General features: G+C 37.9%; 1 protein-coding gene across 1 annotated transcript in view; it reads left to right on the top strand.

The window, feature by feature from the left end:
• The first annotated feature begins 3,250 nt into the window (after positions 1–3,250).
• The window catches only part of FAP (fibroblast activation protein alpha), a 41,454-nt gene continuing 27,389 nt past the window's right edge, over positions 3,251–17,315 (top strand). The window contains exons 1-8 of the mRNA XM_009274904.2: positions 3,251–3,478; positions 3,754–3,838; positions 11,512–11,607; positions 13,524–13,618; positions 13,766–13,840; positions 14,022–14,074; positions 15,167–15,239; positions 16,884–17,004. Of these exons, the coding sequence (XP_009273179.1) occupies positions 3,473–3,478; positions 3,754–3,838; positions 11,512–11,607; positions 13,524–13,618; positions 13,766–13,840; positions 14,022–14,074; positions 15,167–15,239; positions 16,884–17,004 (604 nt within the window). The 5' untranslated portion in view covers positions 3,251–3,472. The remainder of the gene's footprint in view (positions 3,479–3,753; positions 3,839–11,511; positions 11,608–13,523; positions 13,619–13,765; positions 13,841–14,021; positions 14,075–15,166; positions 15,240–16,883; positions 17,005–17,315) is intronic.

Consider the following 17,315-nt stretch of genomic DNA (forward strand, 5'->3'; position numbering starts at 1 on the left):
GCGTTTTCATTATTCTATCTACTTTTGGTCTGATGTCATGCACAACCTACATCTGTAAATCTGCATTTCCTCATCTGGGAAATGTAAATACTTTAGTAACCATAGAGTAGTTGCATAACTGGTTGGATAGTTGCTGTACAAACTGAATATGTTTTCTGTTCCATAATTTGTCTATTTCTCCAACTGATTCACCCTTTTTCTAGCTTCCTTATGCTTTTATTTCTGTCTTACATTATGGGGTTCTGATGTGGCAGAAGTTAGAAAGAGCTTTGGCTGTGGAAAGAATTGCTGTTTGCTTCTTCACTTGTACTAGTATAAACGGTCCAGAGAAGGGAGTTGAGGTGTTAGGAGCAATAGATCTACAAAGCTTGTAAAGGTCATTCTCTGCCAGGTAAATTTTGTTTTGCTTCTAATGCTGCAACCTTCGTGAATCTTACTACAGCACATGCCTAAATAATTAGATTTCCAAACTAAAAATACATAGTATGCAGCATATAGTCATTTTGCAAAGTCTTTTAGATCATGTGAGTTTGAATCATTTCCTTTGAGGCATTCTCTAAATATGCATTCATTAGAGGAAGCTGCATATTTGGAAATGAAAACTAGCCTGATCAAAACCTGCATTTGCAATTTTGTGATGTTCTTCTTGTCAGAAATAACCAATGTCGGTAGGAAAAAAATGGATTTCTCTGAACTGTGTTATTGAAAATACATATGGCACAGAATGCTAGGAAGTAAGTAACAGTTTGGAAATATGAATAAGAAGCAAGAGTTACATGGGGGGAAAATTCTTTTGTCACAATCCTTTTCTGTTTTGGAAATTTTGAGTAGCTGCAGTTTTATCTTGTTAGGAAACACTATTGTTTTTGAGCTCAGTTCTGTCCTTCATGTACAGTTTATCAGGAACAATGTATTTTAGCCTTCTCAGCCTTTTTTTTTTTCCTGCATGGCTTATGTCAACAGGATGGATCTTATTCAGAAACTTTATCTTGTATAACTTGTACTTTACTGTTGTGACAAGAACTGGGGAGAGAGGGGAACTGAGTTTATGGGAAAATAAGGCATGTTTCATATCACTGTTTTTTCCAGACAATTTCTTTTCAAAAATCCCCCCACCAAGGCTAGTGTAAGGAATGTTGCCAAAACACTGCCTGGATCAGCTGCTGCCTCACCAAGGCTGGTGTAATCGTTAGGGTTCAAATTCCTACCTTTGGTGGTAACACATTGAGGTTTGTTTCTCTGTAAAACATTAGCCCAAGTTCTGCTGGACAGTTTGGTGTGACAGGAAACCTATCTCATCTACTACATTCTCAATTTTCAAAGAAGCCAGGGGGGGTGATGCACCCAGCTGCTACTGAATTTCAGTAAGATTTGGGTACTCAGTCTTTGTTAACCTCTGAAAAATCATAGTCCCTGTGCCTGACTTCCACATGGAAGCACCACCATTCTGGCCTCCTTTCCTCACCCTTACTTCTCCCTGTTTGGTGTTAAGCACAGGAGAGAAATACAAGGCTGGTACAGCGAGAAAGATGAGGTGATTCAGCAGACTCCACATGCAAAACCAACAATGCCTAAGCCCAGTCACTCTTAAGTTTCATGTCAAGCCTAGTGAATATTCTGTCATTTTGTGGCCTTCTTTGGCAGTTGACAATTACCACACAGGCTGAGGCGGCAGCAAGAAGGAAGCTGAGCCAGGCCTGGGGCTGCAGCTGGGCCTGGCCACCCTGAGCAGGCTATGGAGGCCAAGCTGAGGAAGGCCTACCGCCGGTGCCAGGCACTGCCGTCACCTCTGGTGTGGGCACCAGGTGAAACGGCTGGGAAGCTGCAGGCAGTAAGTGGATGATAGGCTTTGTTTTGTAGCTCAGTTCAGCATCTGCCATCCCTGGTGCCTTTCTGTGCATAACACAGAGCCTGAACCCATGGCTGCAGAGCAGAGCACTGTGCACAGGTCCTTGGTTGGTGTTTCCTCACAGCACGCCGTCTGGATGAATACTATAAAAGGTGTGAGATAGCCTTTTTATTTTTCTTTTCTTTTTTTTTGCCTAATAACACATCTGAAATGCCTGGCCCAGTCTCATGCTCAGGTTAATCATCTGAAAGAATGACTACTGGCTCTGTGGTAGGAGCACTGGAAGGATTTCCTTCTGAGACCTGGACATCGCTAATAAGCAGTTGTGCGTTGCAGGGTGCATGGAGACGCACTGAAGAGCATCCAACCTCACCGAGCGATGCCGGGAAGCCTGAAAGTGCAGGGGGTGCTGGGAAAGAGCAACGAGCAGTGAAGAAAGGAGGCGACAGCACAGAGCGCTCCTGAGGCACCCGGGTACCTGCGGGATACCGGGCTGTGCAGGGGCAGGCTAAAGGGCGCTACCAGCCCAGAAAACGTTCCCTCCTTTAAACGTTTCTCTCTCTTTTCAGCCCGGATTGCGCCGCTAGGGGGCGCGCGGCCGCTAGGGGGCAGCGTGCCTGTTCCCCTCCGGCCGTTATCCCCCCTCCCCCGCCGCCGCGGCGGTGGCCGGGCGGTGGCCGGGGCGGAGACCCGCCTGAAGGGAACGAGCAGGGTGCGGTCTGCCTGCGCCTTCCCCTCCTTCCCCAGCGCTCCCCGCAGCGGCTCTGGGGCAGGCCGGTAGTGGGAACGTTTGGGTAGTCAGTCGGATGGGCACGGCATACGTGTACTTCCCTTTTCGAGCGTTTCTTCTCTCTGCTGAGGGATCTCTTATGTAACTTGACACTGCGGTCTCGAGAGAAGTTCTCCCTCTTTTCAGTTGACCTCATTTCAGTGCGCTAAATAAAATACGTGCAATTGGTGGTTTAAGCACTATTTCAGAATTTGCTCTGGGCCAGTAGATAATTACTTCTCTAACCTCTGTTACATAGCCTATAGAAGTTTATAGTTTTCTGAGAAAAAAAGTAAGTCTCCTCACACGTGGAAGACGTTAAACGATATCTGTTTCTGCTTCTTGTTTTGCATTCTTACGCCATTGTTTATTATTTCAGAAAGTAAACATACATGAATTATATATAAACAATAAAGCTATTGGATTTTCTTTTAATTTCTCTGCAGAAAGTAGAAATAAGGTCATGAGAATGTGAGGATTGCCAAAATACACAGTAGATACTTTTCAGAGAAAAACAGTACATATCAAGTAACTGTTGAGTCATAAAACCCTTAAGTTAGTGTAAGCAGATGTTGGTTACAGCTCACATTGATGGGAAGTATATAATCACCACCCCTATAGCCACCCACTGTCCATTTCTGGTTCAAGAACTTCCCCAAAAGCCTGTTTCTAATTTCATGGAAACCCTTTGAAATTTGGCACAGTTTTCAAAAGTATGTAGGGAAAAAAAAAGTCTGCCAGAGGTTTGGCCTCCAACTGTGAAAACAGACACTGCCTTTTCAAACTCCTCTCCTAGATCCACTGACCCACACCCAGAAGAGAGAATTTACATTCGTTTAGAATACGGCAGGAAAATGAAGGTCTGTATGCTGCTGAATTCAGCTTTTGGTAACATTTACATCTGTTGTTTTAAACTGTCAGCTATTGCACAAGGCCAGGCTCTGATGTGAAAGTATTTGTTTTAAAGAAAAAGGAAAGGGAAGTCTTTTCAAGTGTACTGCAGGGACATTTTTGCTTGTTGCTTGGACGGATTACAGCAGTTAAAGAGAGTGGGAGGATTTAATTATTTACAAGCCATAGAATTGTGCTTCAGGCAATATTAGAAATGTAATTATTGTTTGTTTCTGTCCTGCAGACCCGGCTAAAAATCATATTTGGCGTGGTTATATGCCTTTTGCTTTCCTTATTACTTATGTGTATTATACTGCTTCCATCAAGAGGTAAGGCATTTGTAATCTAATGTAGTGTAAACCACAGTATCTTTAGCTACTATGGCTTCTAAAGTTCACAAAAGTTTGTCAAATCATCTTTAGGATTGTCCTGTCAGTATTGTTATGGCTCTATCACTTTGCAGAGATGTACTGACAGCTGAAATATCCTGAAGGTAAGATTGAAATGCCAGCAGATGTTGAAACAAGGAACTCCTTGAAGTGAAAAGCACCTGCATTAACTTTATTGTGCATGATATATAATGTTCTTAGACAGGACTGCAAAAATAATTCTCAGATCTCCTCATCTTATGTTATTTTTTGTGTTAGGGGTTAGGAGACTCACAAACTGTTAGTAATTTCCTTTAGCTTGGTGAACTTGTATTTGGTTTGAAATGGTTGTGTAATAATTACAGAAGTTCTCTATCCAATTGCAAGTTAAACATTTTGTTGTAGGTAGGGTATGATGAATTGTGTGTGAACATATTTAAGATTGCATTTGAAAATTAAAGTCAGCATTGTATAAAACAGGGATGCATAGTTTGCTCTAGTATTATGCCAGCAGTAGGTAAATCAACACAGTGTGGTCTGCTGAGTCCTCTGGTAAAGTTTGAAGTGAGTGTGGTTTGAAATTTAGAGCCTGAGTGGCACTGACTTGATGGGAGTTTTTTTCCATGAGAGGTGTAATAAGGACAATATAAGTATTTACACGGCCCTTTCACTATAGCAGATTAATTGAATGCCTCTGAAATAATTAAAATAATAATAAAAAATGTGTATTCCAGTAACAGTATCTATTTAAAGGGATTTTTTTTTCTATTATTATTCTTTGTTCATAAGTTGGCAGCGTGACTGAGATGAAGAAATCAGTTTTGCATTTACAACTAAATGTTATAAAATCAGCTATCTGCTTAAGTCTTGTGAAAGTTAAATCCTGTAGTTAATATGCAGGTTTTGTGAAAGGTGAAATCTCCTTCCTACCTGATATTTCTGTGGAATATGGTTATCATGGGTTGTTTCCTTGAGAGAGGGGTTGGAGGTTTCTGAAGCAGTTAGGGTTGATTCTGTTATGCAGCATGTGAATATGAGGACAGATTATATCAAGGTGGGAGGCAGTGCTGAGAAGAGATACCGCCTCAGAGTGATAGGTTTGACTTTTACTGTCAATGATGGGGTGCCAGATTTTTTGGCTAGCTTAGAGCGTGGTCAAATCTGAGCTTTCATTACTAGATAAATGTATGGTATCGAGTCAAACTTACTCATACCAAGTCTGCATGTTGAGACAGGGCAGAATATTTTTACGAGATTTAAATAAAAAAGAGCAGTGAGGAAACAAAGAGACTGGAGACCAAGGATTGGTTTGGCAGCCTGAAGAAGTTGCTAAAGATCATGGAAGGTACTGTAGGAGGAAGTGAATATATTTTTCCCTTCTGAAGTTATCACATACCAGCTCACTGGTCTTAGTCTGAGCCTCTTCAGTACCTGAACCATTACGAAGAACTCTTTTCATTTTTATGATTTCTTGGAATAGCAGCTTGGTAACCACTCATATCAGACATGCATTTAGATCCAGTAGGACGATAAAGAATTTATCTTACTTTACAGAATGCTTTTGAAGGAGCATTTTAGGCAATTGTGGAATACACAATTATGTTGAACACACGATTATGTTGAACGCGTCTGATTATGGCCTCTTATTCTCAGGTGGAACTGCAAGTGCTGCAGTTATCTGTTGAAATGCCTAAACCTTTTTAAATTCTAGTAGTCTACCGATCAGTTGTAAAAGGAAGAAATATAAACTAATTTTGGAGTTACAAATTTTGCAAGTCGAAGTCAGACAGGAAATAGCTACAGAGATGGAATGTTGTTTGTACATTCCACCTTTACTACTGCTTAACTGAAAGGATGTGGCAATCTAGAAAGACAATTAATTGCATATGAGAAATGTAGAGACACAGACCGACTAAATTTCTGCTTAAGAAATCAGCAAAGATAAATGTCATCTGTAATTCTGAAAGAACTGGAAGAAATATTTAGTTCTGGTTTTGTCTGCTAAGTTCCTAGTAATTTCATGTTCTTCCAACTTCTCAAAATGTGATAGCTGGTTTTGGTTTACACATGGAAGAGTATAAAAATGTGAAAAATTCTGAAAAGTTACACTGGAAAATAAGTTTCTGTTTGGAGAGGATAGTAAGGGGGAAATACTTAGTTGCAGTTATTACACAATTTCTGTGGGGCTGAGAATAGCAAGGCAGGCAATCTCAATATAGTGAATGGCATCTATGCCTAAGAAATTAGTGACAGGTTTTTGACATTTCTTTGAGTTAGGAATGTGCTGTGTGATTTACCTTACTATGATAACCCAGCTATGATAACCCAACTCTAAACAGTTCAGAAAGGTTTTTTTCACTTGTACACTGGTGTACCTAGTCCTGTTCTTCTGCAGCATAAACAAGTAAGAAAATACCTGTCTGCAGTTGAAAAGCAATAGTGGAACCACAGGCAGAGTTCCAATTAATTGAATGTATTGCTTAGGCTCTAAATTAATCTTTTCTTCTGCTGTTTTTAAGGAATATCCAGAATCCTGCCTGTCAATGTTCCTGGTCCCGTTGTACAATTGACCTAGGCCTGAGACCAAGATGTTCCTGTTCCCATTGTACAATTGACCTAGGCCTGAGACCAAGACCTTGGTTCTCTGATGTTGCAGATTAGGTCATAGGGCATACTTCTCAGCCAGGAAGTGGTGAGCAGCCAGTTTCTTAGGAACTGGTGATGTTCTTTGCTACACCGCAACCAAATCCATTTTCTGATTCAATAAATGCCTCCCTGTGTTCTGATGCAAAGTCAATTCCCATTGTACAATTGACCTAGGCCTGAGACCAAGACCTTGGTTCTCTGATGTTGCAGATTAGGTCATAGGGCATACTTCTCAGCCAGGAAGTGGTGAGCAGCCAGTTTCTTAGGAACTGGTGATGTTCTTTGCTACACCGCAACCAAATCCATTTTCTGATTCAATAAATGCCTCCCTGTGTTCTGATGCAAAGTCAAACAGAGTGGCTTCCATCATTGTGGAGTAGAAGAAAAATGCTTCCAGTCAGGAATTCAGTTGCTGGCCCTGAATTCAGCTGGAGATGGTGCTGTTAGTTGCTGCTTTCTAATTGAAATGGGTGCCTGGATATTTGACTTAGAAATAAAGTTAAAGATAAATTCTTATCTTCTTGGCCATTTATCAAAATTGGCAACTGACAACTGGAGATTACAAACTGACAGCTGTTGCTGAAGTTTCTTGTAATTGAAAATTCGGTAGATTACTGTGACACTGTGCTTCCACCAAAATCTGGTGGTTCAGTCTTAGCTACGAGTTCAGGCTCAGATCTAAGTAATAGTGTAAACCTAGCTACAGTGATCTGTACGCTGGTGGCAGAGAGCTATCTCAAGGTTATTAGAACAGAGTAATAAAAAACAATATTAAGTTGGATTAGACTACTTCATACCTCTTCTGTTTGGTACTTTAGATTGCATAAAAATTGGTAGGAATTCATACTACAATCTTTCTAGATAAGTTTTCAAAAACTAACATGCTCCATTAGTTTATATTCCCTTAACAGGGTTCAGTCTGCTATACTTGTGCAGCTGTGGTCTTTGACAATACTCCTAGAACTGTGGGGCTGGGTAGGCCTTTTCTTTCCAAATCTGACTAGTGCTTTGAAGAAACTGTATTGTCGCTTAGATTCTTAAATCAGCATGGAGTGGCTTAGCCAAAACAGGCTCTATTAATTTTCTGTGCTTATTCACATGCTGGTGGCGGAATAAATAGTCTAGTTTAGGACTAATTTAATGAGGTTACCACAACAATCTTACTTCTCCAAGTCTATGCTTAGAAATAATGTGTGTTGGCTATGATCTAAGGTAAATTTTTATGCTAGCTTTTCTTTATAAATATATTTTTCAAAAACTTAATTTTCAATAACTGAAAGGGATTATAATTATTCTTTTTCAGTGTATAGTTAGAGAGAGGCTTTTTCCTTTCCTGGACCCTTATGCAGTAGAGATGTTAGAGTCAGTAGTAAACTAAACCATTCTCATTCTGGCATGCTCTAGCTTTCTATACACAGTTTCTGTTCCTACCAGTAACAAGAGCTGGATCATACTGCGAAACATGACTTGTTCAGACTTCATATTTTCTTCTCATTCCAAAGGGTGTTTTTGAAGTAACCTTCACTGAGAAAGCAGTGACACACCTCACAAAAAATGACTGAATATAATGCAGGTATGGAAAAGCAGATTCAGCTGATGTGGAGCTGAGTATGACCAGAAGTTCGGGAGCAGGATCAGGAGTGCTGGAATTAATTTCTGATGTTGAACTGGGCTGTGGTTTCCTCAAGTGGAAGGCTGTCTTCCTGCGGATGTTGAAGGAGCTTGTGCTTTAGCTATTCAGCATCAGCCCACAGAGATGAGAATGGACGTTCTAGTCCAGAAGTAGAATATAATACCATCTGCAAGCTGGCTGTCCCAAGATGCTAACCAGTTTTCTTTTGGCAAGTCATCTATTTGCTGTGTAGCAGTGGATGCTAAATAAAATACATATAAAAATACATATATATATTAAATGCATATATATTAAATACATATAAATACTTAGAAAATGCATATATACAGCTACATATATAAAAATAACAAATACAGAAACCAGAATACTTTCTGATTATTATGTACGCTTGGTTTAATTTGGCAGGAGTAGACACAATTTATATGGATGCACATTAGACCATGTTGTGGAATAAGCCAGCAGGGCTATGACTTCTAAAGCAAGGGTTGTGTTGGTCTACCCACATCAAATCTTTGAAAGGGAATAATCCCCATAATACAAACAGAATTTCACAGTGATGGATTGGTGTGCATAAAGTTAATCTGAGTTTAGTATAATTGAAAGTTCTGCTTTCTGTGTTTTATTAAGCTCTCACAACAATTAACTGAACAGTAAAGGAGAAGGTATCTGCATAAAGCCAGTGACAATTAGTAGATGCTTACAGGCTTTTATCACCACAATTATACATGTACATCGAATACAGTCAAATGCATGAGTGAGTAATTATGATCATGGCATATATAAAGCAAGTTACACTGTGAAGCAAAATAACCAATTCAGTGCACAGAGAAATACAGGACTGCACCCTGTAAATGAATGTAAGTGGACCACAGAGGATTAAAACTGAGACAGTGGGGTGGTGAAGAGAATAGAGCAAAGCTGAAATTTGGTAAGCTTTCATTTCTGTGGTTGGCTCTGCTATTTGCTTCCTTTTTGTCCCTGGGCATCTTTTTTCATCTTTGTTATTTCATAGAGAAACAGAACACAACGAAAGAACTTAGCAAGCTTACCAACAGCCATCCAAATCAATCTCTTTATAGTGCTGCAGACATGTAAAGTACTTTTCACGTTAGGGTTTGTTCTGTGAGCAGAGATTTTGAATACTGTTATTGAACCAGTGTTTAGTTACAGAAGAAAGAATCAGCAACAATTATAGGAAACAATTAAAGATGCTGCTTTTAATTAAAGCATTTAAATATATCTTCTGTTGCCTAGAAACAAGCATTCAAAATTATAAGTAATCAAGTAAGAAATTGTTGTGTTCAGAATTTTTGCAGTCCACTGGTAGAAATTGAGATAGGAGCGGACACATTTTGAAAATCATTAGCACTCATAATAAATTATCACAGAATATTAAGTATGTAAGGGCGAGATGACTAACAGACTAAACGTTTAAATTAGAGCTGTGAAAATTAGACCAGAGATGAGACATTTGTGATATTGCTTGTCTTTTTAGTAAAAAATCCTCTTAAGCTGAGAGAAGGAACCAGGAAATTTTACCAGATTAAGGTATCAAACAGGACTACAAATTTAAGCCTCCTATACACACAACCATGGAAATAGATCTTCTTTTGCTAATAGACATACTCACTTAGAGAATTTAAACTGAAAGCTAGTGATAAGTAATCATTGCTCAATATAAATAGAAGTGGCTTCTTCTTTGGAATTATTTTCTATGCATTTTTTTAAGAGTTTGCCATCTTCTGTGCTTATCATTAATGTATCAAGGATCTGTAATGTACAATCATGGTATTAGCAAGAGGAATTAGCTTCTTATTGAACTTCTTGGGATATTTTCTGGACATATTGCTAGCTCAGAGTTTATACTGGTAGGTTTTTGCCTATGGATTGGCATTCAGTTTTATTTCTCATGACAGCTTTCTTCTGCATTAGTGCAGACAAGGCTAGTGTCACCAGTCAACCTGACATGTGTATTCTACAGTAAGTAATAGTCACTTAGCAGAAGAAAACATGTATTATCATTACAAAGTTACATAGAAGAGAATATGAAGAAACATTTTCCAGGAAGTCAGTGTGATCTTAACAGAGAGGGTAGCTGTAATGAGGAAGTGATGGAGCATGATATGAAACCTGAGGGCAACGAGTCATCTTGATTATCTGGCTGTCAGCTCATCCGAGAGCTCTGAAGGAACAAGCAGGGGAAGTGGCAGAGATCTACTAGGCTGCAGAGTGACATCCCCACTACCTCTGAAGACCATGGCAAAAGTCCCCTTGATTTTAAAGGAGAAAAACATAGAATCCAGAATGCCTAGACTTAAAAGCTGCCATTATTATGGTACTGAACTTTAAAAACCGGCTTTTATCAGAAATGTTCCCATGTGTTTTGAGGATTAAATATTTTGAGTAGTCTTGTGAACTGCATATTTTTTCTTTTTTGCTTTTCATTTCCATGCACTTAGGAAGCCAGCATTTTCAGCTTTACCCTCTTCTCATCCAGTTGATTCCTCTTAAATTTTGTTTTTAAAATCTGCCCTAGTTCATGGTGTTTAGCTTTTGGAAGAAACATAGTCAGACAAGAGCCACAAAACCAGGCACAATTTTGTGCATTATTTTTATGCGACTATCTGATCTGCTTAGAAATCAAATATCAGAGTACCTGTCTTCTCTCCAGAATCATTGCCAATTTTCTTTTGCAGCTTCAAATAAAAAGTTGAAGTTTGGGTTCACTCATTCATTACTTTTCAGCATTATTTTTACCTGCATACCTTCATCTATTTCTTTCATGTGTCTACTAAGAAACATATGTGGATGGTGATTATTTTGCAAGACTTATATCCATCTTCTAACACTGGTTGATGAGGCATTTATGAAATTTGACAGTAGGGGGTTTTTTATGCACATCCTGTTGTTTGATTCTCTGCTGAATATGTGCAGGTGCCTATTAAAACAGTTGTCTCTACATACCACACAAGTTCATGAAACCCATGCTTTAAAAAAAAATTTGATTTGTCTTTTGTGTGGAAAATGCTTTTCTTGGACTCACAGGTTCTACAAGTAAATATGTCTGAGTGAATAAATGACTGGGTGAAATAAATTAGTTTGTCTAGTTTCTAATTTTGTATTCCTAAAGGTGAGTCCTTCAGAGGCTGAAGGACCTTACCAGAACAGTAGCAGAGAACTTTCCTTTCTGTGGTGCCTACTCTCTGCATACCTGCAGGATTATCCTATCCTCACTGTTCCCTGGTGCTAAATATAGAAAAAAGGAAATATTGGGCTAGTAATTACTTCTCTTTTTGTCTTTTTTTTTTCCACTTCACAGCATTTCATTAACAGAAACTTTCTGTCTTATTCATAGTTGTTAACACAGATGATGGTCCCAGAGCTCTTACATTGGAGGATTATTTGAATGGAAACTTCCAATATAAAACATTTTTTCCATATTGGGTGTCAGGTAAGTAAAACCTTTTCTCAAACGTACATAAGCCTTTCTAATATGTATTTCCAGACTGGTTTACACAGACTCAGAAATGTATTTTTCTTCCAGCTTTACTGTGAATGAATGCTAACTATGAAATTAAACAACCTGCTAGTCAAAACTTATGGTTGAAATTTACTCTTCTGTCAGTCATTCTAGAAATTCCAGGTATTTGATGTTTCAACAGACATGTTTGCGTCAAGTATAAACTATAATTTTACAGAGGCCTTCAGTGTTTTATTTCTTTTACTGTCATATTCATTGCAGCAAGTGAAAGAAATATGTCAATGTGTCAGTCATTTCTTAAGCAATCTCCTTTTTTGTGTTTGTCATGGAACTTTTTCACTTACCATTTGTAACAATTGAGGTAGCCTGTCTTACAGGCCCCATTCTTCTTTGTTTTCAGTAGTACCTAGCTCTGCAATGAGCGCAACTGTTCTTATCTCATTTAAGGAAATGCTGACACTGCTGAAATTCCTGAGTTCCAATGCATTGCATAGAAAATAAGGTTGAGTTTCTAAGCAAGTTCCTTAAGGTAAAAGATGAAGACATGAAGTTAATTGCTGCTGCTATATGTGTCTGTGTGTGGCTGAAATACTAGTTTTGTTACCATTGAATTGCAGCAGCACCAAAAGGCTTGAGCTGGATTGGTTTACATTCTAGTACACACACACTACTACCACTCCTATCTATGCACTGCCTCAAGCAATTATTATTGTCTGACTAGAGACAAGAAACATAGTACTGTTCACATGGAGTCTTCCCAAGTTAGTTTTAACCCACAATTTTAGAACTGAACTGAAGCCTTCCAGGACATTGCTAGCAGCAGTTCAAGTTTTACAATTACCAATTTGAAGTATGTTGACATCACTTGTATGATTTAAAACTTAGGTCACCATTTGTTAGAATTCTGTCTGAAGCATGTAGGCAGCATATCACCTAAACCTAATATTCTCCTTCCCTCTTTATTCCTTTTCACTTAGACTTACCTTTCCTCTTAACAGTCACAAAACTGACGCAAATGTCATGCCATAGATTTCATAGATAGTCATGCCTACAGCATTCCATATGCCTACTTTTCTTCTGAAGCAAGGAGTTAAAATTTAGTATCTCTTCCTGAGGGGGCCTGAGATCACCACAAATGCTGTTACACACATCATAGAAGTGTGCTCAGAAGATCCACCAGTGATTTAATTTCCTAAAAATGAACACCTTATACAATGTTTCAGGCTGCTTTTGAATTGTTAAAGTCTCTCTCTCTTTAGCTACACCAAGTATGTAATTCCTTCTCTCTGTTTATAGCAGTAAAAATAATGATGTGAAACTAAAATTCTGATCTTCGTTCTCTACCAAACTATGCTCAGGTCTTGAGCACAGGTAGGGTTCAATTCCATTCTCATTGAAGGCCACTCACCCTCACTTTGTAGGACCTGTGTGAGTAAGGGCAGTAACATTTATGTAGTGTCAGTTACATGGTACTGCTGTCACCTGCAGAATCTGTACAAATGAGAATGTTCTGGTGAAATTATAAGCAAAGATCTCAAATGTTTTCTTTAAAACATTTATATTGTGATACTGACCTTCTAATGGGTCTGTCCCTGGTATTCTTGATCAGACATTACTGAGAATAAAATCTGGCATTTAATTATAAAGTTAACCAGCTGATTCCGTGTGCAGTGTGTAATCTCGAGAACATACTTAAGAACCCTGAAGAGAGTTTGTTGATAACTCTCTACCTTGGCATCATTAGAAGAAAAACATTTTTTATGTAGATGCCAAAAGATATTTGCTCAAAATCTATTCACTGGCAGGAGTGTGAATACTTTGATAAACGAATCTGTTCTATAGTATCTTCTGTACATGGTAACAGCCCTTTTATCTTGTTTATAAAGATAATGAATATCTTCATCAGTCTGCAGAAGATGATATCATTCTTTACAATGTTGAAATGAACTATCCAACTACCATCATGACTAACAGCACAATGGTACGTACCTTTTCAACTAATAAAAAGGCAGCAAAATGCAGTTGCGTTTCAAGTACCAGTTTAAAAGTGAGTGGATTAAAACCTGACTCATCAAATCCTTATTTAAAGTTGTTTTACTAGAATCTAATCTACTTCTTAATCTTTCAGAAACAAGTTAATGCTTCAAATTATGTGTTGTCATCAGACAAATATTTCATAGCTCTGGAAAGCAATTATTCAAAGGTAGTTATTTTAATATATCTCTTAATGAAATGTTTAGTTTCATTTAGTATTTTGTTGATTGTGGTTGCCATGGATAAATGTTTCTTGGTACTTACTTGAGAAAGGGTGGGCTATGAAAAGGCAGCTGATAGATTATCTTTTTCCAAGTTAGTAATATTATTTTCTTGCTTAATTTTTGCAGCTGTGGAGATACTCTTATACAGCATCATACCACATTTATGACCTCATATATGGGTAAGGCCTGATATTTCTTACAGAGAGCTATGGTGAATACTCTGTAGTGATGTGCTTGCAAGCATTTCCACTGAAAAACTCTATAGTAATGTGACTACCACCCTGCTTTACTTTTGCCTGAATCCGTCAGTTTACTTGTTTGCTTGAAAAAAATGGCCTCTAAGAAAATCATCCAGGTATCTGGGACTGGTTTATATTTCATGCCCTAAAACTTTCACTGCTCAAGATTCTCATCTTTTTTTCTTTTTTGCATAATTTTCTCCCACCCTATCTGGGCTGCTTGAATCCTCTTCAGTCTCACACCTGATGTCTCCATGCCCTTTTGTTGTCTAATTCATCCTTTTTATGGTTGATCTAGTCTTTAGCTTTCCTAAAACTCTCACATGTCCTTTAGTGCTCCAGTGATCTTGTAACAGTCCATCTTGGGTTCCTCAAAAGTTTACAGCTTCTCCCATGCCATTTGTTCTCTTTCCCAAGACCTTCCCCAAACCACTTCTCTTTCCACTCAAGTTCGAAGGAGGCCGTCTGCCTCCCCAGTCACCTTTTTATGCCATAAGTAGCAGCATGACCAAATGCTTCTCAGTTCTGAGCAACAGGGGCTGCACTGAGCTGCTCCATTCTTGGGAAACTGTTGGCTCAAGGTAACAGGAAAAGATTGCTGCAAGCTAATGTGAGTAGAGAGGTACTGCATGTGGGTCGTGATCCTTAACAAATGTTGTAACTGCTGCTGTTATGCTTGCCTCAGCATGCTATATCCTAAGTTCACATTTCCCAATAACTTGCTGAGACTGTAATGTAGTCTGCAGATAGATCAAATGACTGTAGATGCTTGTGCAGTATTTAGAAAGAGATAAGGCTGGCTTCTTAGGCTGTTGAATTTGTTTTCAAAGGGTTGAGTTGCAAGCCTTTACCAGCACTGGTGCACACCATCACATTACTGCATATCTCACTGCCTGCCTTAATTTTGCATTGCTCAACAAACAAAAAGCTGTTAGAAAATATAGCCCTTCATGAATTTTATATGAATGTACAGTATAATGATCCATTTGCACTGTGCACAAAAAGCTATCTCAACTTCTTTCCTTTTTTTAGTGGTTTTGTAACAGAAAATCAACTTCCACATAAAATTCAGTATATATCCTGGTCACCCGTTGGACACAAATTGGTCAGTAAAGATAACGAAGTGCTAGAATGATTTTGCTTTGTGTGGCTACAAGACATTTATTTGCCTTTGGTTATTATTTTGTTAGGCCATATTTTTGACAGACCTGTGTGTATTAACCTTGGTTGTGAGCAAGAATGACAAAGAAAACAGTTTTAACTTGTTAAAGTTTAACTTGTCTGTGTCTCAATAGAAGAATCCATGTTCTCAGCTACATTGTGTGTTTCAGTTTGCTAGCCAGTCTCTTATCAAGAATTGACCAACATAATTGTCAATTAATATAGGATTAAATGTAGTTTCAAGGCCTGAAAACCAATGTGCTTTCCTTTGACACTGTATAACACATGAGTTTACTATGGAGATTTAGACATGCAGTATTTAAAATATTTTCTAGAATTTTTACTCTAGGAAATGGCTGCCAGATTCCTATTACAAAAAATGTTGTGGATTTTTTTTTTATTTAATAGCTACTTGATAGCCAAGTATGTGTTTCTCAGTAATTATAAGAGACCTATTGCATATAGTAACAAGTTTATAAACTTTTTTTATTCTTGGTTCCAAAGCATCAGCCCAATAATAGTTAGTGGTTTTTTAACTACTTATCCAGTATTGACAAAACATTTGTGCAAGAAAAAAAATTTAAACATCATACTAATTTCAGAAAATACCCAAGGAGCGGGCTAAATATGAATGGACAATTTATTAGGAAAATTTTTCCATGTTCTAGGACAGTATTAGTTCTCTCAATTAATTTGAATATTGTTATTTTCTTTTTCAAGAATTCTGAAGACAGAACACAATGAAGATACTTTCCTATCTTCCTAGTACTAATAGTCTGTGATGTTTTTATACAGTAGTCCTCGTATCTGAGAGTTTTAGGAGTTGCTTTGTTTTTCGTTTAAAGCACAAAGTAGTTAAAATGTTACACTGATGTTGCTAACAAATGCTTATAGCTTCAAAAGGCATAATTTTCTAAGAAAGTGATGTTTCTGGTGCTGTTTTCTTAACCACATGTCCATTCATTTGATTGAAATTTAGAGATACCCAAGGTCTGCAAGCATGTCTTGCAAAAACTCTCTTTGGTAACTAATTTACTAGAAAGGAACAAACCAGCCCAGAGAGAGTAAAACCTTTTTTTGTCTCATCTCACATCACCTAGGCCTTTTGACAGGTTTAGAAAAGTTCGATTATTTTCTTTTTAGTCCTTGTGTATTTGTTTTTATCTTCTACTTGTGGTGGAACCAGAAGGAAAAGTCACAAAACACTTTGTCTGAAGGTCTCTTAAAAAAACACAGCAATTTGTGTAAGTTTCAAAGATTTTTTTTTCATGATTTTCCACACCAAAGCTAGCCACAGAGTCCTCTGAAGTGTATTAAAATCAAAGGAGTTGTTCAGGATTTATTCTGACATAGTTGAACTATGAATGTAAGAATGAACTATAAGAATTTGGCCTGTAATGTATAATTTATTTACCGAGGTACCTACTCTTGTGGAATTTGTAAGGGCTGTTAGTGTAGCGTTTATTTCCTGTTTTGTATTCATTACGTCTTCTTGTTGGTATAATGTAAGAGCATTGACTGCAGAAGATCTTACTCTAACCCCTGTTATTGGTGCCTATACTCATAAGAAATACTTTCTTGTCTTTAGGTATATGTATATCAGAATAATATCTATTTGAAACAAAGTCCAAGAGAGGCACCAATTAGAATAACTAGTGATGGAAAACAGAATGAAATATTTAATGGGATTCCTGATTGGGTCTATGAAGGTAAGTAAATCTTGAAGGGCAACAACTAACATGTTAAATGCTTTGTTTATATTACCTGGTTCTCACAATCCATTCTAAAATATCTGTGATGATACATTATTTTTAGAGCCCTAAGGATTACTTTATTTCCATATTTTATTTGCCGTACAATGACTGCATTTTGTATTCATAGTGTGTAGCCAAAATCCTGAGTCTTTTGTTACTGAAGCTATATGAGAACTTTACAAATTGGGCTTCCTTCTGCTGCACAGGCAGTGGTTGGGAATTAAGCTTTAATGGAAGTTTTAATTTCGGTGAAAATTTGGCACCTC

This window comes from Aptenodytes forsteri, unplaced genomic scaffold (assembly GCF_000699145.1).
Source record: "Aptenodytes forsteri isolate BGI_AS27 unplaced genomic scaffold, ASM69914v1 Scaffold255, whole genome shotgun sequence".
NCBI classification, from domain to species: Eukaryota; Metazoa; Chordata; class Aves; order Sphenisciformes; family Spheniscidae; genus Aptenodytes; species Aptenodytes forsteri.